A 27,338-nucleotide genomic window follows, 5' to 3' on the forward strand; every position below is an offset into this window, starting at 1 on the left:
AACCTAACATCGCAAAAGATGGAAACTTCGCTTTCACCTTTTCCAACGCTTTACTCTCTTCCAGCGTCAACGTGTGCTGCACGGCATCAAAGGACAAGTCCCCTTCGGCGGGCATGAGTTCTGCAACGCCAACCTGTCCCGAACGCAACATAGCCCTCCTACTCACCACGTTCAAGTCAAACACCTGCCAAAAGTCGATACCAAGATACACTTCCTGTTGCAACCCCGGGGCAATCAGAAACTCCAATTCCTTACACATTCCATCCCAATGCACGGGAAGGGTGATTACTCCCACAACTGGCGTTTCTCCACCGTTCGCGGTACGAATGTTTTGCCCACTTATCGGGAGTATTAAGTTTTCTTTGCCCTCTAATAGCCTTTGACAATTTTTTCCTAAACAGCTAGCCCCCGCACCCGAATCCAAAAGAGCTACCGCGTCACGGCCACCAATGGTTGTTTGGGCAAAGATCCTATTGTCTCCCTTAACCGTTACTATCGTTGAGATAATTTTATTACAAATCCTCTTAATTCTTTTTGCCTTTTCTCTCATCTTTCTTATTTTCTCAAAGTTTCGTTTCTTTTTCTCTAGTATTATTTCCTCACAAAAAATTCTCCTACGTGCTGCTTCATAATCAATTTTCCTTTGGTGCAAACTTTTTAAATCGGTTTTCACTCCAGATCCTACTTCCTCTGTACCACCAACAGTTCTATCCCTTTTCAAAACCCTGTATTCCGGTTGGTTTCCGGTTGTGCCTGTTCCTGGCTGGAGGTCCCGGAAATCTCCGCCAGTGTGGAGTTTCCCTTCCCGGGCTTAAAAACACAAAAAGACGTGGCACTGCCACAAGCAAAACAAACCATACTGTGAAAACGAGACTTACACCTATTTTCTTTCAACGCCTCCGACGGATTCATGACAAAGTAATTCACAGGCATACCACACGTAACACATAACATTAAGTGGAATGGAGACGTACAGAAGGAGTTAACAGTGGGTTTGGGACCGGTCGTGGAGTTAGTTCCAACAGACATACCACCAGCAGTGGAAAAAGGCCCAGGATTATTACTGTTAAGTGGCTGATTAAACCCTAGTCTCGGTTTGGCTGGCTGTTCGAGTGCCTCGACGAGCTTCCCCCCATCTACTTCAGCCTCAACTTGTGCTGCGGGAAATACCATCTCGCTCACTGCCCTTGCCGACCTACTCCTATTCTCCTTGATTAGACGTTCTGCACGCCGACACTCCGTCTTTAGATCGGCCAAGGTATCCATTTTTGCTGCGAACGTTAAATTTGCCAAATAAGGCTTTAAATTCCCCTTAATGATGCCCACCAGCTCCTTTTCCGGGATTTTCTGCTTTAGCCTGAACGTCAAGTCGTGGACCTCGCCATAAAAATCATCAAAACTCTCTTGACCTGACTGCTTCCTCTCCATGATTTCCCTGATTATCTCGTAATCAGACTCAGCGGTTTTAAAGTGGGCCAACAGCTCTGCCTTGAGCTCGAAGTAGCCAAAAGCAGGGTCGTCGGCATGATCCTCAAGAACCTGCCAGTACCACTTAAGCGCGGAGCCTGTCACGAGATAATGGAAATCAGTGAAGAGACGATTGTAGGAGATGTCATACTGAGCCCTTAACTTCTCTATTCTAAATAAAAAGCTTTCCACGGTGATCCCCTTAGCAGACCCATCGAACTTGACGTGCCACTTGTCTAGGTCGACCTTCCTCCAATGTGGGTGCGATGGCTCCCCATTTCTGCCCTGACCCGTAGCAGCGTCGGCATTATTTCTGTTTTGGCCCCTATCTCTCCCCCCTTGCGGAGTGGATGCGTTAGCGGCTTGCTGGTTCAGCGCTTGAGCCGAAACTTCTAAGTCCCCCATACGATTGCTAAGGTGCGAAACGTCGGTCCTCAGGTCACGAACCGCGTTCATGTACTGCGCCATAACTTGGTTTTGTGTAGCCATCATCTCCATCATCCGCTCTAGCTGTTCGGTGCCGGCGGCAGTTGCACTTGGTCCGTTTCCTGAGGCCTTCGAACTACCAGCACCCGAATTCACTGGCTGTCCATCTTGCCCGGCATCCGCTCCTCCGGTAACTCTTGGTGTTCCGGTTTCTGGCATATTTAATAGTCGCTCTATCTTTGTAGAAAAACTTAGGCTGTTATTAGATTCGTTGATGGCCACTTGGTTGATGATCGACACTGTAGAACGTCTACTTGTATCGCTCTCACTCGTTCCGAAAATTCTGGCTGCACACCGATTAAAAAGGTCGGTAGGTACAAAGTCAACTGGGAATGGTATTCCCGTATCTATTTGATTAAACAGGGATCCTGCCACCTGATTCGCTAGCTGCCTAGTCACACTCCTGGTGATACGCCTATCAGTACTAAACAATCCCAACCCACCAGTAACTCTATCTGGGTGGTCTCCCTCCTCCATTCACTCACACAAACACACGAGCGAGGGAAATTTGGCACACCTGGGTTCACAAGCCGAACTTATCAACACCGAAATTGGTTGGTTTGGTGCAAAACGAAATAAAACAACGTTGCACCGATCGCTACCAAAGGTGAATCGAAACCTTAGAAAAGATGTTCGACTATGTATCAAATACCGCAAACTTCGCAACTAAATCAGATCTTTGAAAGGTATCTAAAATAAATTCAGTACATTAAATTCGAAGGCAAATCGTGCAAAAAAACTTCAAAAAAAAATTCCAATCGAATTTGAAGACAAAATAATTCAATAAGATTAAAAAAACAACAAAAGAAAAATATAACAACTAGGTATAAATCTAAAAATTCAAAAATTCAAAACTTCCAAACGTTTGCGAAAAAAAAAAAAAAAAAAATAATAATATATATAAAATAAATACAATGAAAAGAGAAGAAAAAAGGAATATTCCAAGATTTACTTATAAATAATGTATATATGTGTACTAATTCCAGTTAAACTTAATTTTATACAGATTTCCATAAAAAAATAAAAAAAATAAAAATACCATTAAAACTAAGTGTAGCCTAATTATGATCTACTTTGGAAACTTTGCCAAACTTTAAAAAGTGCGGAAGTGACAAAAATAACTTGATTCATTTCCGAATATTAAGCTATGCAAATACCGAAATTAGTTTCAATGGCTAGATGTGTTTAAATGTGCCTGTGAACGGCAGAGTTTTCTTCAAATTCAAAAAAACTTAAAAAGATAATAAATTCTTTTTTTTTTTTTTTTTTTTGTGAAATTTCGTATAAAGAAAAGCAACACGTAGTTAATTCCGTTTTTATTGCAAAGAAAATAAAACTAATCAACAATCAAAAAAAAAAATCCAGATCAATAATGTGAACTAATTAAATACCTGTGTGTTTAGCATGTGCCGAAAAATTATTCATATATTTATTTCAAAAAAAGATATCCATATGTATTTATATAAATTTAATAATATAAATGTGCATGGGGGTATTTTCCAATCAATAATATACGTATTTCTAAAATTTATATACGTGTAGTTCTACGTACGTAGCGTGTATGTTTAAAAGAAGTTCAACTTGGTCCTCTTCTTATACAAAAAAAATTGAAACAAAATGTGCATAAAAAAAATCATTTGGTGTATTTACGGCGTTGCACCTTAGCAAGGTCGTAGTGGCTATGCTGAGTCCGTATGGTTTGTTGTCATCCGTCCCAAGTCCCAGTCAGCTAAGTTCCCCCAGTGTCGAATGCGGCCCAACAGTGTTCGATTCCTGAGTCCGAATCTGGTAGCCACATTCTCCCATTACCCATTACACCCCTTACCCCCATTGTGCCGACTCACTGCAAACCTCACGTGCACGCAATGCTGGACTGCGTCCACGGTAGCTTGAGCAGTGGCCGACTAAGCAAAAACAAAACTCTCAATATAATCCCCCTTTTAGTACCAGTAAGGCCTTAGGATTCCACTTGCAAAAACGTTGAAGCTTTGGCAAGGTACTCCCCATGCCAGACAGATATACCCCCCCTTTTTCGTTATAGCAGCACTAACAGTTTTGACTGATCCAAACTGCGTTGCTACTGTAACCCTAACAAGTCAAAAAAAAAACAAAAGATAGGAAGGGAAGTATTAGATAGATAGCAAATGAAATAGACTTAGAGGTAGAGATGAACGAAGCTATTCAAGGAGACGATAAGTAAAAAGAACGAGAAACAGAAAATCATGCTAAAAGAAATGAAAAGATTTGGGCTATATCGTTGGGCGCCATTGTTACGTTACTGTCTGTTTTTGTGGTAAGGGACGGTGGCAAGCAGGCATGCTTGCGAGCCCTGGCTAGCTCGTCGGTTAGGGGGGTCTTTTCCACCGCCCTCACCTTCAGTACCCGTAAACAAATATAGAGGGATTCATGCCTGTGTGTACATATAGAGATAGGGTGAGAAAGAGACAAGGTGATAGGAGAGTGAAGGCCCGTCCAGGTCAGGTGGAGTCTACCCTCCCTCTTCTACATATGGAATGTAGCCTTGGGCTTCGCTATGACTCCTTATCCCGAGCGAAGCCCCCTTAGCCTGACACTAGTCCGTCCGTCAAAAGTCTAAAAAGTCCCTAATTACCCTCACATTCGTCCTTGTCAGTCGACATACCCACGCCCCCTCTTCCGCACCTGCGCAACGCCTACACCAAACGAAAGGGGAATCCTATCTACTCATGGCGGTACTTCAACCCATTAACCCAAAGAAGATACCGAAGAATTAGAAATAATCCAAATCGATATTTTTTTTTTTTTTTGAACGTTATAAACGCATTTCTTAGTGTATATTTCAGATAATAACCAAATCCAAAAAAAAACAATTTAATGGTTCTTAAGCCTATGTGCCTAAACCTCTAAGAATTATATAACGAAGAATTCAACTCAAATTTCATGTTTAGGCTTAAACTAGCTGAAAGGTGTTTCTAACTTTTCTCCAATTGTTACCAAAATCTATCTGTGATATGTGCCTTACTTCAAAGAAAAACGGCTACTTTAACATTAAATTTCAAGATAGAAATGTAAAGATACCCGCAAAAAAAAAGTGTGTAAAAGGAATTATATTTGCGATTCTTATCGCCTGTTCATTTACTTGGTTCTATAGCCACGGCCGCTGCTGTAGGCTTCTCCCAATCCAACCTAATTCCTCTCCCTTTCCTCAAGCAGTTTCAAAAAAAAATAGAAAACCAAAGCAAAGAATATACATACGCACGCAGCAAAGACGCGTGTACTAAATAGGTAAACGTGGTATATTGTTGTCTTGCACTTACCGCTTTATCCCTCGATGAGGCGCCGCATCTCGGAGAGCCGTGCTGAAAAGTTACAATAGAACACTTATGTATTTACCTAACGATGGATAAGGACAGATAGTAAAGAGCTCTGCCTTCCAATGCCTAACGAGATGAATTATAGAGAGGAGCTACTTTGGATGAGTTTCCGCTTTTAGTCACGCGGTCATGGGGCTGAAACGCCGTAGCCCAATTACGGGGTCAAAAAAAAACATGTATTTAACTTGGTTCCGGAACCATGCAAATAATAAATTGTAGGTGATTAACTAAGTAAATAGTAGTGAAGTAGATTGTGATAACAAATTATAAATATTTGCCCAGTGGAATGAGCTTTCTGGCTTAAAGAAGTGTTTTACAGACTTCATATATATATACATATATATATATGTATAGCTATGTATACATGTATATTTATATAAACTGCGATTTAAAAGCTACTTTTAATTATTTTGTTGGTTTGCTCCTTAACGCCTATATATTTTTTTGTTTTTTTTTTTCTTGCTTCGAGCTGTGCTAAGCTACAAGGCCTTGCAGTTGGTGCAACTAACAAGTAGAAATCTAAATTCAAAACTCGCCAAAAGTAAGAGAAGGCTATCTCAAAAATCAAATTTATCGGGTTGAGTTCACAAACGATTTGTGTAAAAAAAAAAAAATGTATAAAAAAAATTCAACCGAAAGTTTAGTTAGTGCAAAGATAAAATCAGACCCCAACCGTGGAATTGCCCCCAGACTAAATTCTCCTTGCAAAAATACAATAAATTCGCTGGCGCATATAACAAAAAAAATTATACACATATACATAAAATATACAGCAGTTATATAAAAAAAAAAACAAAGCGCTGCCAGTCTCTCCGTCCTCTCTGTGGATGTTGTGGTTTTCGCTGCCTTTGTCTTTCCTTCTCCGGCTTATTGGTGGTTGATTTTCCATCCGACTGCTCAAAATAACATTGCGCTAGGTTTTTATTTCTACGATGTTTCCTCTATGCGGATTTGCCGTCGGCTTTGACGCAATTAACTTAACACCAAACTTCTTGGGTGGATGCGGTCCAGGGATAACCCCGCCGGGTGGGGACCTGTTATAGAAATAGAACAAAACCTTACTAAAAATTCTATTTGTTTGTATTTATTAATTCTATTTATTTGTATTTCATACTGTGTATGTATGTATATGTGGCTACGTAGATGTGTGTCTTATTTATTCGCATTAATTATTTCATACTTTTATTTATTTAATTAATTTATTTATTTATTTAATTTATGGTATGACAGTGGTTATAAATTTAATTTATTTGGAAAATGGAAACTACTATTTCTTTTTTCTTAAATTTATTTTGGTGTAATTTATTTTATAAAAATAGCAGTATTTTTATAAAACTTGATTTGCTTAGGGTTTTATTTGTTTAATGTTTCCTTTGGTTTTGGGTTTTATTTAATTTTGGGTTTTATCACATTTTATATTTTATTAAATTGTAGATTTTATTTCATTCTTTAGGTTTTATAAATTTTTAGATTTTATTCAATTTTAGGGTATATATAAAATTTTAAATTTTATAGTTTTTTTTTTCTGATTTTATTAAATTTTAGATTTTATTACATTTCAGGATAATTTAATTGGAGATTTTATTAAATTTTAGGTGTTATAAAATTTTAAGTTTAATTAATTAGATGCTAGATTTATTGAATTTTTGGTTTTTATTAAATTTTTTGATTTAATTTAATTTTAGGTTTAATTAAATTTTGGATTTATTAGATTTCTGGTTTTTATTAAATTTTCGATTTACTTTCATTTTAGATTTAATTAAATTTTAGTTTATTTATTTATTGTAGGTTTAATTTAGTTTTAGGATTTATGTATTTTTATGCTTTTATTAAATTTAGAATCTTATTAAATTTTTTGATTTTATTCAACGTTAGGTTTTAACTAATGTTAGCTTTTATCACATTTTCGCTTTTTACTGAATTTTGGGTTTCATTAACATTTTAAGTTTAAGTAAATTTTAGATTTAATTTGATTTTATATCTTTATTAAATTTTAGGGTAATTTAATTGTAAATTTTATTAACTTTTAGGTTTTATAAAATTTTTATATTTTATATTTCAATTGATTTAAACAACCGGTACTTTTAACTTACCTTAAAGCTTGTTGCAGGTCCGTTTTGAGTGTACCGGTGGCCGGTTCCGTAAACTTGCGGTCACTTGCAGTACAAAAAAAATTCGGCTATTCTTCCACTTTATAAAAAAACTTTTTTTTTTTTTTTTTTTATATTTTCCCGCACTAGTTATATATAAGACGTCCTTTTCGGTCTTGGACACTTCGATCATTAATTTATATTTTATTTCGGCTATTAAGCGCAGCCATCGCCAAAGTAGAAAGGCAGGTTTCCCTCGCCCGTTTTTCACTCATTACCCGAAGGAATAACCTATACATTCTTGCCAATAAACGTTATTCACAGATACATACATGCCTACACAGCCACTAAAACCGACACCTACAAGCTATCTATATAGACATTCACGCTTTCACAAGGGAAAATACTTTCCATGCATACATACATTCACACACACGAAGTAGGGTTTGACATGGTTGTGCACTAGGCATTGGCAACTGGTTTGACTGTTCGATGTTGCTTTATATGTTCGAGGATGGGCCGATTTGGTTTGACGTGTTTCCTAGGGCTCTGATAAATTTATGTTGCATCCACTACCACAGGCTGTCGTTACAGTATTTCTGTAAAAATATCTAGTTAAATAGTTCGTATATTAAAAGAAAACTGATGTTATTTACATAGTAAGTTAAGGAAGAAATTGCTAAAATTTTTTTATAACTGATCAAATTTTCGATTAGTGCTCCACGCGTAAACAGAAAATATGTTAAAGGTTTGGTGAAGAAATCCTCCAAGATGCCAAAATTAAGTTCTTCATCTTCCGGTATTTTCTAATTCTTGTAAAATGATATTTTATTTATTTGGTAATGCATAGAACAGCGGTCGACTGCTATCTTTTTTTGCAAAGGGGTGCCTCTACAGTAGAAACCTTGTACAAAATATCTTGGAATAATTCTAGATAGTAAGATGTCGGGAAGCTTAACTTGAAGGAGAGAGTGAATAGTGAATATACATACGCAGTAAAGCATGCCTATTTGCCGGTATTGTACTCATTACGCTTTAAAAAGTTTCCATATGTTCAGCGGGCCTACATATTTCATTGAACTATGCGGCATCAACTTGCTACGTTTAATGTTTTCATAAACCTTAATAAAAATTATTGATCTTCTACTCTTGCTGTTGGCGATAAGATTGAATATGTATGTACGTGTGAATACTCCTAGGCGAGTGAACGTCTACTTCTTTAAAACGCTTACATTAATTTTTATTAATTTTATACGTAATTATGCCCTAGGGGACAAAAAAGTGCAGGTATTCTATTTTTCTATAATGCTACTACTTCAACGTGCCTTGATTTGATGGCAGAGCATAAGAATTAAGTATTATCCTACACCAATAGTACCCAATAAAGTTACCGCGAAATACAGTGAAGCCATAATCGTGTTGCTAGGAAGCCTAAGTTCGCTAGAAAAAATTTAAACTAATGTGAGCTTTTGGAAACGAACAGATTCAACAGATAAACTTGAAGATACAGAAAAGAACCAACATAAGCAATTGTGGGAAACTAGAATAATTTACATGAAATTCGCCAAGTTTAGTGCTGTTAACCCTTTTTTAAATACATTTTTCGCAAATATTTTTTTACTCCTGCATTAACTTTGATATTTTTCATGCAATTAAATTGGTTATTGAACAGCGGCATGACCCTAGCTTCAAGTTTATCTGGATTGAATTCTGTTTTCTACGCCGCGTGTGAGCGAGTCTTGCAAGAACACGAGTGCTGTTTCATTGTATTTCGCGGGTCACTTTGATTATAAATAATAACATGGGCGTTTCATAATATATAATTTTATCTTCATGCAGGATCTAAAGGCATCGGTTCGCGCTTTGACGAGCAGCGTCTCACACTGAGAATTCACCACGGGCGCTGTTCGAAACAGAACGATTCAACATACAGTAATGGTAGTACTCAGAGCACCACTACCACATCAATAGGTACACCTTCGCCAGAACGACTTTCAAAATATACTACACGCCGGTTGCCTTACCACGACCAAATTAAGATATCTGTTTCTTATGCATCCAGTCAAAACATCAATGTACTGACTGGTAGTGAGTCAGCCTGTTCTCAAGAACCTCAACATTTTGCCAGTAGTTCGATGCTGTACGCTGTGCACAACTCGGTTAATGGTCGTGAAACAATCGAATCTCATTTATATCCGTATCAAAGGAATTACCATAGTTATCCACTAGTTGGTCGCAGTATGCCAGAGATCATGCAACGACAATCACCAACCAGTGATTTGTCAACGATTGCATCTCAACAACAACGAACTAAAAGAATCAGGCGGAGAAATCTTATTACACAAGTGAAACGTTTTCGTATGGAAACTAAAGCGGCTAAAACGCTCGCTATTATTGTAGGACTCTTCATATTTTGCTGGTTGCCGTTTTTTACAATTTATGTTATTCGAGCCTTTTGTCAAGACTGTATAGATCCGTTAGTCTTTTCTATATTATTTTGGCTCGGCTATTGCAACTCCGCCGCTAACCCAATGATCTATGCCCTTTTCTCCAAAGATTTTCGATTTGCTTTCAAAACAATAATTTGTCATTGCTCTTGCTCGCAGGAAAGTATTTCTTTAAAGAATTCTAGACGAGGCAGCGATATATCCGCGGGGCGTTATCTTGGACGTACGCCCAGTGTTACACCAAGCGCAGCAGCCCATTCCCTAGGCGACGAGTGTGAAGTGCGTGAACGTACGCTCAGCATTACACCAAGCGCAGCTGCACAATCGTTAGGAAGCGAAAATGAAATGGATCTACCTATAGTAAGAAGATGATAATTGACCAAAACTGAATCAAGCTGTTAGAGGAGTTTATGAAAAATATATCAAACTTTCAGGATAACTATTTATATAAAAATACATATGTATGTATATATTTTATATGTTAGATTAAAAATGCTTTATAAAATGACACTTCTATAAAATGTTTCAATTAAAGGAGCTTCATAAACCGATTTGATTTTTTATGATTTAAGATTATGTTTAATCAATGCAGAATTGAATTATTCAATTTGGTTGTTGTTGTTGTTGTAGTAATATACACTCCTCGAAGGTTTTGGGGAATATTATCGATAATGATGGTCCCTTACCGGATATATGTAGATCCGGTACTTCCGGCAACAACCACCATTAAGGTCCAAGCCCGACCATCTTGGAAATGATTTACATATTAACTTATATTGAAATTGTATGTATTCACTTAACAAAATTGTGTAACATTAAATCACATTTTATAACACTTCGAATAGTTTCGGGAGCTAGATAAGATAGCATGTCCTACAACCAAGTTGGCGCAGGAGCACCAGGGCCTCCAGATCCGCCCTCTTCCCCATTCCACCCGGGCAATCCAGCTTCACCTGCGGCTCCAGCAGTTCCATCCGCACGCGTAGCCCCTCCAGCACTTCCACCCCCACCGCCTGCACCACCTGCCTCAACATTTCCACCTGTCTCACTAACAACTTCGCTATTTCTATCTATGCCAGTGATGCTTTTTGTTGTAGCCATAGAACTATTACTTTCTATAGCGTTTAGTGATTCGGCCTCCCCAGCATCTAATGTTTGTATATTAAAACTGGGCCCTAATTGATATACCAAAAAAACACTACTATATGTAGAGTTCCCCGTAGTGTTGATATTTTCGTATATTCCTGAAGAAGCAGCAGATGTACCGGAACCGGCGAGATCACTTGTTGCATTTTCTACTTCGGCTGCAGTCCCAGCGCCATTTATCTTTTCAGTTGCATCTTCAGTGCTATTTATACTATCCGTAGAACTCTCACTGCTGCTACTACTCTCGTTCACCACTGAATCGATTGTATCACCTTATTTTTCTTCTTCAACATTGTCACCTTGATTTTCTCCCCCTGTCACATATTCACCTTCCAATCCTGGTACAGGTTTCCACTGACCGTCATTGTGGGAATGGTCTAATCTCACTACAGTTATAGCCGGTAATGAGCACCAACCAAGGGTATTACATGAGCTCTAGTGTGAACGAATGAAGGAAGATAAAGGCTGGCTAAGGCAGCTACCTGTCAAAGATTAAAAAAAAAACGGCATAGGCTACATACCATAAATATATTTAGGAAATATATATTTTAATATGTAGATAATTGTTATCTTCATTTACTCCTACCGTAGCGGTCCTCATATTTGCTCTGCGTCAAGATTTATCTGCACACCACGTCTTTAAAACTGCATACCAAGAAGCACTGTATAAGCTGTTGTAAGTCTCCGAGTTTTTATAGCAGCATAAGCTCTGATTAAGAATATAACTTATTTATGCAGATCGCAGTTCAAATTGGAATTCATAAATTTGCATATCATTATTATTATTATTACATTATACCGTAACATGGACGAGCGTGGTTCTTTGGCAACAAAATGTTTTTCTTACCGCCAACGCAAATCCGCGCTTATATTTGCTGAATTAATTATTGTCAACTTCAATTTATAAAATTTTACATAATAAATATAATGCAATGGTGATGGTCTCCACCGAGCCGAAACTTGAAAAAAAAAAATATATATATATCGTCGCCCACCAAGCAGAAGCATGAATGTGCAATTTTGTCGATTTTGTGTTATAGGCCTCCTTGTATTACCCTTTAGATTCTCTAGGTTCTACTTAAATCTAGAGCTTCCTACGCACATGGAAATCCCAATAATTTGCAATGCCATTTTCACGAACGTATAATTCAATCACACAAAGTTGAGCCAGAAAAATGAATGTGGCACATTCATGTTTCTAGCTGGCAACAAGGTACTGATTTTCCTGTTTGTATGACACATTCGTTGATATGGCTCAACAATTTTTGAAAAAAAAGTAAAAACAGCACACATTCGTATGTTCAGATATACGTACCTGAAGGTTGGGCACAAATTAGTGGAGTTCGTAACTCACCAAAACTATTCGAGGTTCACATACAATTGTATGACCATTTTTTTATTTATAATTATTTTACCCAGGGAGATATATAACTACCCAAGCGATATATATGCTAGTTGAGATACACACAAGATGAGCTGTATAATGTATTCTTCAAAAAAAGTATACCGATGAAGAATTTTTAATAGCTGAATATATGAGAAAAGGTCGTTGTTTAATTGAAGGCAAACCGGTTTATTCGAAGCCGTTGCCTCTTGCCGAATCAAAACTAAAAGACAAAATGTATAAAAAACTAGTTATACCGAGCATATCGTTCTTATCATAAAAATCCAGAGGGCAACGCTTTACCCGAACCCAACATTTCAGAAGATTCTGATTCTGATGAAAATAAGAACTAGTTCTAAGTTTACAATAATTGAAATTGAATTGAATGTGTTTATTTTTTTCATTTACATACATACTTTCGATAAGTCACAACCGCGGATGTTTTCTCAAGTACTGTTATGCTCCGAATCCCAATCCGCCAACAGAATAGACCTGCTAAGTCTTCGCTTGGCCCTAACATTATTTAAAAATCAATCTGCAGTGATTTTTTTACGTGGTTTGATGTTAAGGCCATAACATGACCACTTGGGCCAATTCTTATAGCGTATTTGGATTTACCGCATCAAAATGCCTAGAAAGCATGAGCCAATTTACCTGATCCCGCTACTTTTAATTTTTTTGTATATATGTGTTAACAAAAAATGAGATAAGTTTTTAAAATTTTTGTTCTGCCAGAAAAATGAATGTGCTAAATCTTGGAAAATAGAAGGGATGCGAGCAGAGCGAGTATCTCAGTTGAAAGAGCATTGTGTGAATATAATATATAGATACACTTTTACATTAGAAACTAATTCTTCTAATTTTGAAGGAGCAATAAACTTTGAAACTCGATTTCCCAACATTTTCATTTTGGCACATTCATGCTTCTGGCAAGCGGGCGACTATATATATAGATTTTTATTTTTCACACTTCACTATAATATTAATTAAAACGAAATGCAGATACAAATTGCTGAAATAAAAAAAATTTCTTAGTACCTCTAAATCGCGGTCCTCCCCAGAAACCCCGGGTCCAGGGGTAATACCCCCCCCCCCCCTCTCATCGGGCCTGGTGATGTGCTATACTTGATATCATTCGCTATTACAGTTGAGCAGAGCTCACAGAGTATATTAACTTTGATTGGATAACGGTTGGTTGTACAGGTATAAAGGAATAGAAATAGATATAGACTTCCATATATCAAAATCATCAGAATCGAAAAAAAATTTGATTGAGCCATGCCCGTCCGTCCGTCCGTTAACACGATAACTTGAGTAAATTTTGAGGTATCTTGATGAAATTTGGTATGTAGGTTCCTGAGCTCTCATCTCAGATCGCTATTTAAAATGAACGATATCGGACTATAACCACGCGCACTTTTTCGATATAGAAAATTTCGAAAAGTCGAAAAAGGGCGATAATTCATTACCAAAGACGGACAAAGCGATGAAACTTGGTAGGTGAGTTGAACTTATGATGCAGAATAGAAAATTAGTAAAATTGTGGACAATGGGCGTGGCAACGCCCACTTTTAAAAGAGGGTAATTTAAAACTTTTGCAAGCTGTAATTTGGCAGTCGTTGAAGATATCATGATGAAATTTGGCAGGAACGTTACTTCTATTACTGTATGTATGCCTAATAAAAATTAGCAAAATCGGTTTTTAAAGTCAAATTTTAACAAAAAATTTAATATCTTTACAGTATATAAGTAAATTATGTCAACATTCAACTCCAGCAATATGGTGTAACAAAATACAAAAATAAAAGAAAATTTCAAAATGGGCGTGGCTCCGCCCTTTTTTATTTAATTTGTCTAGGATAATTTTAATGCCATAAGTCGAACAAAAATTTACCAATCCTTGTGAAATTTGGTAGGGGCTTAGATTCTAGGACGATAACTTATTTCTGTGAAAAAGGGCGAAATCGGTTGAAGCCACGCCCAGTTTTTGTACACAGTCGACCGTCTGTCCTTCCGTTCGGCCGTTAACACGATAACTTGAGCAAAAATCGATATATCTTTACTAAACTCAGTTCACGTACTTATCCAAACTCACCCTGTATTGGTATAAAAAATGGCCGAGATCCGACTATTACCACGCCCAGTTTTTCGATATCGAAAATTACGAAAAATGAAAAAAATGCCATAATTCTATACCAAATACGAAAAAGGTATGAAACATGGTAATTGGATTAGTTTGATGGCGCAAAATATAACTTTAGAAAAAAACTTTGTAAAATGGGTGTGACACATACCATATTAAGTAGAAGAAAATGAAAAAGATCTGCAGGGCGAAATAAAAAACCCTTGAGTTCTTGGCAGGAATACTGTTCGTGGTATTACATATAAAAATAAATTAGCGGTATCCAACAGATGATGTTCTGGGTCACCCTGGTCCACATTTTGGTCGATATCTGGAAAACGCCTACACATATACAACTACCACCACTCCCTTTTAAAACCCCCATTAATACATTTAATTTGATACCCATATCGTACAAACACATTCTAGAGTCACCCCTGGTCCACCTTTATGGCGATATCTCGAAAAGGCGTCCACCTATAGAACTAAGCCCCACGCCCTTTTAAAATACTCATTAACGCCTTTTGTTTGATACCCGTATTGTACAAAAGCATTCTAGAGTCACCCCTGGTCCACCTTTATGGCGATATCTCGAAGAGGCAACCACCTATAGAACTATGGCCCACTCCCTCATATAATACTCTTTAATATCTTTCGTTTGATACACATGTCATACAAACACGTTCCAGGGTTACCTTCGGTTAATTTTCCTACATGGTTGTTTTCCCTTATCTTGTCACCATAGCTCTCAACTGAGTATGCAATGTTCGGTTACACCCGAACTTAACCTTCTTTACTTGTTATTGATAAGAACGTTGTTTAATTAAATACCAGCCAATTAAACGGAAGTATATCCCACCTGAAAATATGAGTGCCGGTGCGTATACGTAACATTTTATTATTATGTATAAACAAATAAAAAAATTTGCAATAAAATAATATTGCGACTATAAACTGAGATATAACCTATCCTATATTTCAAGTTAGATTGAACTACACACGGGGTGCAAAACAAATTCAAAATCGGTTCAGTAGTTTAGGAGTCCATTGGCCTCAAACTTGTGACACGTGTTTTTTATATATTAGGATTTTTAGGAAAATTTCAATAAAATTTAAATTTAAATAATTTTTAATAAAAAGTATTCTTTCCAGTTAACTTCTTTGTGCTTTATTACCATTTAAATAACGAATAAACTGGTCATCACGGACAATAATTAAATTTTTGTGTAGATATTTTGAATTGGCTTTAATTAAATGCAACCATGTGATATTTGAGCAGGTTTTGTGGATGTACGACATTTTTCATAACTAATTGGTACTAGAAAAGTGTGTGCACACTCAGCAAAGGCTGCATTCATTTGAATGCTTATTCTGTGTTGAAAAATGTTCTGAATGAAGAATGGGTTAACTTTTAAGCCACATTCCTTAACAAGGAATGAATGAATGAAGAGCAAGCATTCTTAAACCATTGATTTAAAATTTCAAATGATTGCACCGTTTTACAGCTCTGCTCTGTACTTAAATACATACATACGTACATACCTATAATGTATAATGTTTTGACCGATAATTGAATAAAAATATATTATCTATTGAGGCGTATATCGATTATTGGAGAAAACAGCAACAGCGGTTATTAGCATTCACCCTGGTTTTACTCAAAAAGGCTAAGGCTGCCAATGCAGGAAGTTGTTCTGCGCAAAAATACTATAGATCCGACTAAAATTTTCGTATCGATCGATATTTGTTAAAATTAAATTTTTAAATTTCCTCCTGATTCGTCGTCATGCGTCCAAAGCGCATCTTCTGACACCTTGATAAAAGTCTAGAACAGGGGTCGACTGTTAATACGCGTCCAATAGCAATTAATTTTGATCCCACCCCATTAGTGGACCGGCCAGGGGTAATTTTTTATAAGCGTGGCCGAAGGCCATCAACGCTTAAAATTGTTCTGCCCAAAAATACTATGGATCCCACCCCAATTTCGGAGGGACCCGGCGTAATTTTTCGATTTTACGCTAATATCTTAAAGTTAAACGTTTTCTTTTCCGCCTTAGGATTATTGTTGTCGCCAATTACCATCACCGCTAAAGAGGTTGAGGATGCCATCGGTCATGCTAAACCATCCAAAGCAGTGGGCCCAGACGGCATAGCCATGCCGATGCTTAAAAGCCTAGGGAAAGAGGGTTTCAAATATTTAGCACATGTCTTCAACCTGTCTCTTTCCACATTTGTCATACCCGAAAAATGGAAAATGGCCAAGGGGTCCCGCTACTAAAGCCTGGGAAGACAGCTAACATAGGAGAGTCATATCGCCCGATATCTCTCCTATCGCCAGTAGCCAAGACGCTTGAAGCCATTTTGCTCCCCTACTTCAAAGCAAATTTGCAGCTAGCCTGCCATCAGCATGGCTTCAGAAAACTCCATAGCACCACCACCGCGCTAAATGCCATCAGCACCCAGATAAATTACGGTTTAAATCAAAACTCCCACCATAGAACAGTACTCGTTGCGCTAGACCTATCAAAAGCTTTTGATACGGTCAACCATGGCACGTTACTGCAAGACCTGGAAGGGTCTACCCTTCCCCCATGTCTTAAAAGGTGGACCGTAAAGTATCTGGGTGGTCGGCAGGCATCGGTGCAATTTAGAAATGAAACATCAAAACCAAGAAGAATTAAACAGGGGGTGCCACAGGTTGGTGTCCTATCCCCACTTTTGTTCAATTTCTACATATCTAAGCTACCTTCGCCACCAGAAGGAGTTACTATCGTTTCCTACGCCGATGACTGCACAATAATGGCCACAGGCCCAGACCCAAAGATCGATGAACTATGTAACAAAATAAACGGCTACCTCCCTGATCTCTCCAGTTTCTTCACCTCGCGAAACCTGACATTATCACCGACCAAATCATCGGCGACCTTATTTACAACATGGACGTCCCAAATGTCGACCATTTTGAACATCCGCGTCGATGGCACTACACTACCGACTGTCCTACACCCCAAAATCTTGGGTGTGACGTTTGATCAGGATCTACATATTGGTGAGCACGCAGCCACAATTGTACCGAAATACAGAGCCGTAATAAAATCCTCAAATCCCTTGCTGGCAGTACTTGGGGAAAAGACAAAGAAACGCTCATTACCACATACAAAGCAATTGGCCTGCCGATTGCATGCTACGCGTCCCCTATATGGTCGCCAAGCCTAAAAATTACCCACTGGAATAAGCTACACGCCTGCCAAAATACTGCTCTCAGAATCGCCACGGGCATTACCCAGAAACCTGGGCATCCCAACAGACATCTGATTGATGAGCCAACACCGCCTAGGTCAACTCCACAAACAGGCGTCGGACCTTTATGCCAGGAATTGCCCGGTGAATCCAGTACTCAAAGAACAGTACCAAAAACTTTCGGAAGAGGAACGCAGGTAACAGGTTAAACTCTTACAAATCCAGAATCAACCCCGACATACCAAATGTATACCCTGCTTGCAGTGTGTCTCCACATGACACCAACCATCTCTTTAATTCTAATGTAGAACCAACGCCTCTAACACTCCTTTCATTATGGTCTACTCCTGCTGAAACAGCTAGTTTCCTTGGACTCCCGTGATGTCTGTCCGGGTACATATGCTCAAATAAGTTAAGGAACCAACGACAGACTGGTACTTCTTTTGGTCTACCAATACACAATTGGGTCCACCATCGCATCTTTCAAATTTTACGCCAGGGTCTAAAGGTGTTGAGCAATTTCTGCATTCAGAAATACCGAAATCTTTAAGTAAATCTCGGATTAACTGCTTTTGCGATATCTGAATACCTTCTCTATTTCTAGAAACCTCCATACCCAAGAACTGATCAATGGGTCCTTTATCTACCGTGTCGAACTGCACAGATATTTGGTGTTTTATTTCTTCAAGCATATCGACACACGAACATTCAATCAATATATCGTCGACATAAACTGCAGCGATTATTACTTCGCCTGGAACATTTTTAACGTACACACATGCGTCCCCGTTGCACTTTACAAAATTCAGTTTCATAAGTGCAATATTAAGTTCTTCATTCCATTGCCGTCCTGATTGCTTAAGACCGTATAATGCTTTATTTAATTTGCACACTTTATTTGGGTTATCTTTGTCAACGAATGCTTCTGGTTGCACCATAAATATATCTTCATCCAACTTTCCATTAAGGTATGCCGTACCAACATCCCATCAATGGTATGTACGAACAAATTGTATTCTGCAGCGAGCGCTAATACCAAGGGAATTGAACAGCAACGCCATCTTTATCACGTTTGACATTAAACACCCACTTTGATTTTATGGCTTTACTTGGGAAATCGACTAAAGTCCACGTGTTTTTGTACTTAAGCGATTGAAATTCAGACTGCATAGCAGACTTCCACTTGTCTGCATCTTCTCGTTGCATTGCATTTTCCACTGTTAAGGGATTATCCGTTTTCATTAAATTTACTTGTGGGCTTAGTTTCATTTTTATGTTTTCGGCTTCAGCGTAACTTGCCTTTGGAAGTACTTCATCATTATTTTCAGTATTCTCGGCTTGGACGGTCGTGTCGCATTCTTCAGAATTTACAAAATCTGTGCATACTGAACTATTAGCGTCGTTTGTGCATTCAGAATTTATAAAATCTATGCATATTGAACTACTAGCGTCGCTTGTGCATTCACTTACTTCTTTTTTGCTATTTACTGCTGGTACTTCGGTCGTACTGTCAAACACATACACATCTTCTGGTGTGAAATCACCTACCGCCTCGGAAAAACGCTCACCTTGTGAACATTTTACATCACGTACAATCACCACAGTTCGTTGCTTGGGGTCATACAACCTGTATGCCTTTGCCTCACTTGCATAGCCCACCATGAAACATTCTCTTCCTTTTGCGGAGAACTTTGATTTTTGCGGAAATTTGTTCAAAACAATGCCTTTTTCGCCAAATATCTCGAAGTAAGAAACAGCTGGCTTACGGCCAGTCCATGCCTCATGTGGTGTAATATTTTGCAATATTTTTGTCGGCGAACGATTTCGCACGTAAACAGCTATATTGATGGCTTCTGCCCACAAAAATATCAAGCAACATGCAGCGGCTCATCTGAACTAACGTTCGATTTACTCGCTTTGCTATGCGAATCCCTTCTTTCTTTAGGAAATTGCAAAAATCATTATTCACGTACTCTCGGCCATTATCCGAATGAAATATTTTTATAAAGGCGAATTCAGTAGAGGTGGTATTATCCCAACAGCTGATTGCTTCTTCTTGATAATTTTCCATACAAAGCCTTGTAAAACAATATGTCAGTCAAGGCGAATTCATTACAGGTGGTGTTATCCCATCAGCTGATTGCTTCTTCTTGATAATTTTCCATACAACGCCTTGTACTGCAACATGTCAGTTAATCGAAATCAATGAAAATTTTCTTTTGACTTAACATTCTTCCGCACAGCGAATTGGTTGAATTCGCTTTGCCACCACCTAGTATAGATTCGCCTTGATGTCAGTTAATCGAAATCAATGAAAATTTTCTTTTGACTTGACATTCTTCTGCACGGCGAATTGGTTGAATTCGCTTTGCCACCACCTGGTATGGATTCGCCTTGATTTTTATTTTACTACCCATCTCGCGCTTTACAGCAGATTTAAATATCTTAAACTTTTCAAGCACTTCACTTTTTTGCTTTATAAAGTACACAAAGATTTTTCTGGTGAAATCATCGACGAACGATACAAAATATTTAGCACCACTGAGCGATGGAGTACGCATAGGACCACAAACGTCGCTATGAATGATTTCTAAAACACTTTTACTATTTATCATAATTTTTTGCAAACGGCAATGAGTTTATTTTGCCTTTTAAACAAATGTCACATTCAAATTTTTCCAATGGTTTTATGCTCATTCCGCGCACCATATTGTTCTTTGACAACTGCTCCAAACTTTTAATATTCAAGTGTTCATACTTTCTATGCCATTTAAAAGCGTTAATGTAATTATTTGTTGCTGTCGCAAAGCACAAATTATTTGATTGCATTTCATATATAAAGAGATCACCATTTTTGTTCGCTCGCAATACTTCTACACCATGAAGTGTCATCACTCTTGCAGTCTCTTTGCCAAATTCTACTTTACAGCCATTCTGCGGAGCATAAAGTACATCATGTAAAATAATTGTGCTAGAATTCGTCTCTACGCGTACAATACCAATACCTTCGGAGTAAATGAACTTATTTCCTGCTAACTCTATCTTCTCACGATGCTCGGAAAATTGAGTGAAAGACAATTTTTCACAACTCATGTGACACGACGATCTACTGTCCAAAACCCAAATAGACTTATTCAGCTTATTTCGATGCTGAGAAACATTGAGCATAGCGCAATTAACACTCGGTTTGCTTATGTTACTTAATTTGCAAGACGAGGCACAATGCCCTCTCTTATGACATTTATAACATTTTCCCTTGAATGTTCTGTTTTGTTGTTGCGCTTGCCATTGTTGATGAGATTGATTGCGGGACTTATTCGCAAAAATGCAACCTCATTGGATTCGGACCTCACACACTCAGATTTTCGCCCTTTTTCTTCTTCTAATAATTTGGTTTTAAGTACAGTTGTACTTGGCAAACTGTTTCGAGACTCTATCGCAACAATGAAATTTTCATAGCTTTTCGGCAGACTGGAAAGCATAACAATTGCAAGTAATTCGTCTTGCAACTTTATGTCCAACTCAACAAGTTTCTTGAACAGATCAAAAAATTTGTTTAAATGCTCTGCCATGGGATCTTCCTCACCCATTTTCAAGTTGACCAACGACTTGAAAATTGTAATTTTCCGCGCTGGACTGCTAGGTGCATGAACTGCAGCCAATTTTTCCCATGCTTCTTTCGAAGTTTTAGCATTTTTCACATTCAGTAATTGACTCAGTTTTATGCACAAAAGCAATGTAGCTAATGCTTTTTCGTCCAAATTTTTCCATTTTTCTGCAGCAACCTGCTCCATAAATCGCAATGCACTAACACGGATTTGATAAGAATTTTCCATCCATCATAGTTAATTTCATCTAATTTTTCAATTTGATATAGCCCCGAACTTATTTCGGAAGTATTACAAAAAACATTTACCGCGTCAATAACTTTAAAACGCTTTTATTGAAACGGGATCTCGTCTGGGCCCATAACAATTGTTAGGTCAAACCCACGAAATAAAGTTAAACACGCACTCAAACATTAAATGTGCATCGCACGATTTATTAACAGCAACTAACTCATATAAAATGTAAGGAGAAAAACAGAAGAGAGAAAAGTGTTACAATTTTGTCAGTGTTGTCAATGCAAAGCTATTCTTATCATTGGGAATTTTACTAACAAGGTCTTTGCTAAAACAAACTATTTCTATTCACGTCATATCCAACTAAGGATTTTCACCTGTGCAGCGCTACTGAAGACTTTCGAGAAATGTTTTTGTCATTCCTGCATCAAGAATACAAAAACTGTCGTATTACACCTTATTTATGTGAGAACTTCGCTAAAACAATGGATTATAAACATAGTTACAGAAAATTTCAACTCACTGTTGTTGTTTTGCCCTAAAAACAGACCACTAAGATAAGAGGAATGTTACAATTATGGATTGTAATTGAGAATATATGAATCCGGCTCGATTGCATCAGCATCATCTGGTTCTAAGCCGACTGCCGCGAGGCTATAATATCCCCTGATAACTTGGTAACATTAGTAACACATCAGGAATTCAACTGTCAAGAGATTTTGGGGGATTTTCTGATCAAATTTATATGATATATTAGGACATATATTTTACTTCCGAATCTTAACGACAAATCAACAGAGCAGATGGAAATAACAATGGATTTTTCGGGATGGAAACACATTTAAAGTATTATGATCACTTCCAAGTGTGACTGTAAAACTTTTCATCAAACCCGAATCCGATTTAAGTGCGCAAGGTTACTGCAGTAGACAATCCTCTCCCTTTTATGTCCGGTTTTTCGATGAAATCTTCAACTGCAGTTGAAGTTGAGATCAGTTTACTTTAGACGCATTATTATATTATATTGCTCATCACAGTTTAAGTTTTTTATTTTTATTCGATGCCAAAAGTAATATAAGCTCGCACTGGTCTTGTGCATTGGCGTTAGGTGATATGCGAAAAAAAACAGTTTCTGTAAGAGCTTTCGTAGCAAGGCATTTATTTTTCTACTCCTATTTTCTCAAAGCGGGTAAAAATGTTACCCTGTTATGACCGTTTAAAATACATCCCTGTCGTTTCAGATAGCGCACATTTTCTGTCTTTATTTATTTATTTCACCTGGTGATTCCACCATGCCACGCATTCCGGAATTGTTGTATTCAAAGCATGATTCAATTACTAGAGGTTTATTCTTCAATGATGACAGATCTTTGACACACCCAAACTGAAAAATTTGGACGGGTTGCTTTTACGAAGTAAGGAAAACGGGTCATAATTCAGTTCCCTTAAGTGAAATTGTAGTAGACAAGTATATTTGGTAGTATAATAATTTTGTAAATGCCAAAAGGTTTTGGAGAAATAATTCATTTTCTACTAAATATTTCGTGAATTGATAAAGTTATGTTGGTTCGTTCATTCTTTCAGAAATTGTTTGAAGAATGCCGTACGTTAGAATTTTATTCAAAAATGCACTATCTCAAAATTTGTTTCCAAAACGCGTGAATTGATAAAGTTATGTTGGTTCGTTCATTCCATGGCGCAACGATACAAGGTGACAGCATGGAACAGCTGATTATAAACTTTTTTTATTTGATTTGATACATCAACTTCCGGTGCAGTACCATTTTGACATTTGTCCAACGAATTTACAACAACAAAGTACATGGAATTTTTATTTATGTTTGTAGGTATGTCACCATGCTGCCACCTTGTATCATTCCGCTATGGTTCATTCTTTCAGAAATTTTTTTGAAGAATGCCGTACGTTAGAATTTTATTCAAAAATGCACTATCTCAAAATTTGTTTCCAAAACGCCCTACATGAGCATAAGTTCAATGCATTTTGTCATAAGAGAGAGTTAATGAAAAGCATTCTGAGATGAAGCGTTCTTCAATCTAACTCTAATATAGGGCGGTTTTGTGACAAATCCTGAATTGAGAAATTTTTGAAAAATATTTTGAGATTTGATTTTGAACAGGCAGCCGACATGGGGTTACACTACTCAGCAGCCGCAAGGAACTGACAAAAACAAAAATAAAAGAAAATAGCTTATTGTCTTAGAACCTTATATTCCTACCTTGACATTGACAGAAGAGTTAAGCTTTTGAGCGGGAGTATTCACCTTTTTATTCTGAAATTTCGGAAAGCTCTTTTCCGTTAAGTATTCATGGAAGCGTTCCGGATAAACCGTTAATTTAGAATATTCGGAATACGTTCATTTGGTACTACCTCACGAGGTCCGAATATGCACAATATTCCAAATATAAACCGATTCTCAAAATTCTTAAATGGAGACGAATGTTCCGAAAATACGGAATTAATAGAACACAAGGTTGACTTTTAATACGCGCCCAAAAATATCGAGAAAAGTATCAAAAGACGCGCATTGACCTCGATAACAAAAATTCGAAGACGGAAATAAAAGTTTTAGTTCGTTCAAAAGATATTGACAAAAATGACCCCGGGTCGCGTTGGCGGCCTTCAGCCGAGCTTATAAAAAATTACCCTGGCCGGTCCACCCATGAGGAGGGATCAAAATTAAAGGTATGCAAATTCCCTTTGTACACAAAATCTTTAAGTGCACAAAAGCATTACAACAACCACTTGAAAATTGCCAACTTCAACTGCAAATATATAATAAATTAAGAATAATAAAAATTAAAAATAAATTTTTCTTTTCCGCCTTAGAATTATTGTTGTCGAGGTCACCTCTCTCGATATTTTTGGACGCGTATTAGCAGTAGACTCCTGTTCTGGACTTTACCTGAATAAGTTAACATGCCCAATGAGTACATTTCGTTATGGCATCTCCATTATTTACTAATGAATTTTTACGTGAATCGATTTAATAGTCGAGGTTTTGACGTTGAATGATGAATTTTGAATTGGTTTGGGTTTCGTATGTTCATAGGTTTACGAAAGTGCACGATTCCTTGGTGTTCGTACTTTTCATAAAACCTATGTTCAGCCACACTAATAGATCATGGCATAGTTAAAAAATTCATCATAAAATTAAAATAAATGTTCTAAGGATGCAGTTAAGTACTTATCTGATTGCTTCCTATTTCTACTACTATAATTTTTCGAAAATTCGCAAAGAAACAACACAGTTAACGGATGTCAATTCGATTTTGAAGCAAAATGGCTGCATTGTCAAAAAATGTGTCTGTCGAGCAAACCTCTTGTGATTGAATCATGGTATTTAACCAAGTGTGATTGAGTTTGACAGCTCTCATAAAGAACCGGACTATAATGTCGAAAAGGAAAAAATATTAACCAATTTTTGAAAATTTTGTTTAAAGTTAAATTTTAAATTTGTGCAAAATAGTTTATATTTTGAAATAAAACACCATTGTGAATTCATACGAATCCACAATGTAAAACTCCGTCATTTGCGGTTGCAACATCAAGAACATTGTGAATTCATACAAGTGGCGAATGTTTGATAAAAACGTTCACAATAGTAAACCATGAACCAATAAACAGATCCCGCATTAAAAAATGAGAGCGAAAAATCAAAGTTGGCTGGGAAATAAATTTCTTGGCGTGACGTCACGCTTTTGACAACATGTTTTATTGGCGACGCAGTGTTCAGACTTTATTCCAATCGGAGTATTTTGCTCCGCTCTTACCTCCTACTACATTTTTTAACTTAAAGGTTTATTTGGGTCGGGTTGAAAACTAAATAGTATTACTACCTAATATCTTTTGGTTTAAGTTTTCAATGCATATGTACGTATGAAAAGCTGATTATTTAAAAGTAACGATTGGACGAAATGATTGTTCGTGTCTTTCCTATGTTTACAAACTGCCGGAGCGTATTCGTTCATCCGCATAACATGACCTAGCTATCGAAGCTTTCTGTTTTTATTGACTGCACTATCGTAATATCTGCGAAAAGCTCATATAGCTCATCATTACACCTCCATCGATACTCGCCGTCGGCATCACGGATAGGACTATAAATCCTCCGGAGAACTTTTCTTTCGAATACCCCAAGAGCCATCTCATCTTCTTTCGACACCTTCCATCTTTCCGCGCCATACATCAGGACAATTATGATGAGTGACTTATAGAGCGAAAATTTTGTTCGTAGAGACAGGACTTTACTTTTCAATTGCTTAAAGAAGCACTAATTGGCAAAAGTTATTCTCCGTTTGATTTCTAGGCCGACATTGTTTTTGCTTCTAATGCTGCTTCCCAAATGGACGAAATCCTACGCTGTCTTCAATTTTGAATCCGTCAACAGTGACGTGGCTACAAAGGCCACGATGACAGCAAGTAGTTCGTCTTGTCCATATTTACTGCAAGACCCACTTTTTTTGTTTCTTTATCTTATACCAGCTCTTCGCCTCCATGTTTGAACAGGGGTATCCGGTCATTACTTGGCACCTTGTGATTTTTTAGCCGTAATATTGCCATTCTCACTTCGCCAATGTTGGATGCCGGAGTGTGTTTTTCATCATCGGCAACCGGGGCAGGTTCGTCTTCCCCCACACTCTGTACGTCAATTATCAGGTGGCCATTATCATTCCTACAGAAATCTGCCCCGGTCTTGAAACCTTCTGTCATTAAAAGAGTATGAAAATGTATGACAAACCAAAAATAATATTTTTCGCGATATATATCCGGGGAGATAGAGCCCACTTTTCTTCCAGAATGGTGTGTGCTAATGGGAACATTATTTGGTAATCCTACACGTTTTAGGCCGACTCCATGCGCATCTGATAAGGCAGATAACTTTTTTGCTGAGAAACTTTTCATGACGAAAACACAATCGAAGGTATTGCCAAGCTACCAAACCAATTTGATGTTAATTGTTTGCCCGCTTTGAAAAAGGAAAAAAAATATACTCCGCAAATTTTATTTTTACTCCGCCGTAGTCGTTTACTCAGGTAACAGGTTTAAATATTCCGAACACTGGTAGCGAAATATGAGAGAAATGTAATAAATCGAAAAACTTCAAAAGCGCTACGTCATCAAACTTTTTTTTCAAATTCGATTACAAATACAACAATTCCGGAATGCGGGATCTTTGCTGATTTGTTTATGATAGTAAACAGCCTCGATCACCTGTTCAATCGCTGTTCGATTACTTAAATCATTTGCGCAATAGTGTTTTTCAAATATTTTTGTAGCCGACTGGTATATTGCATTATTTACATATTTTAAATTGTTTGCATAGCTGGCTGCTCAAATTTAATCTATTAACTTGATTTTAGGCAGGCATGCTTAACCAACGAACCGATATCATTTCGTTACGATAATTAACGTTAATAAACGAAACAAAGTCATTTCGTTTCGTTTATTAACGTTAAGAACGTCAAATTAACGAAATGATTTCGTTTCGTTTTCTGCCATATCAAAACGAAATCAAATCGTTTATGTTGATTATTAATTTCAAACTACGCTGGCAAAGCTGATTGATGGCGGAGTCATTAAAGGTGAAAGCATTAGCCTAGCTGATTGCAACTTTTCTCATGAATTTTGGCAGTACGAACATTTCTCAGAGTATTTTTGACATTACCACCAACGAATTACACAAACAAACTACATGGAGTTTGTGCGTGTATGTCCGCTCGCTGTTACCACCTTACGGCT

General features: G+C 37.4%; 1 protein-coding gene across 1 annotated transcript in view; it reads left to right on the forward strand.

The window, feature by feature from the left end:
- Positions 1-10,351, forward strand: part of Oamb (Octopamine receptor in mushroom bodies) — a 73,344-nt gene extending 62,993 nt beyond the window's left edge. The window contains exon 4 of the mRNA XM_067763729.1: positions 9,236-10,351. Coding sequence (XP_067619830.1) covers positions 9,236-10,215 — 980 coding nt within the window. The 3' untranslated portion in view covers positions 10,216-10,351. The remainder of the gene's footprint in view (positions 1-9,235) is intronic.
- The last annotated feature ends 16,987 nt before the right edge of the window (positions 10,352-27,338 follow it).

Source organism: Eurosta solidaginis, chromosome 1 (genome assembly GCF_040869045.1).
Source record: "Eurosta solidaginis isolate ZX-2024a chromosome 1, ASM4086904v1, whole genome shotgun sequence".
In the NCBI taxonomy this organism is placed as follows: Eukaryota; Metazoa; Arthropoda; class Insecta; order Diptera; family Tephritidae; genus Eurosta; species Eurosta solidaginis.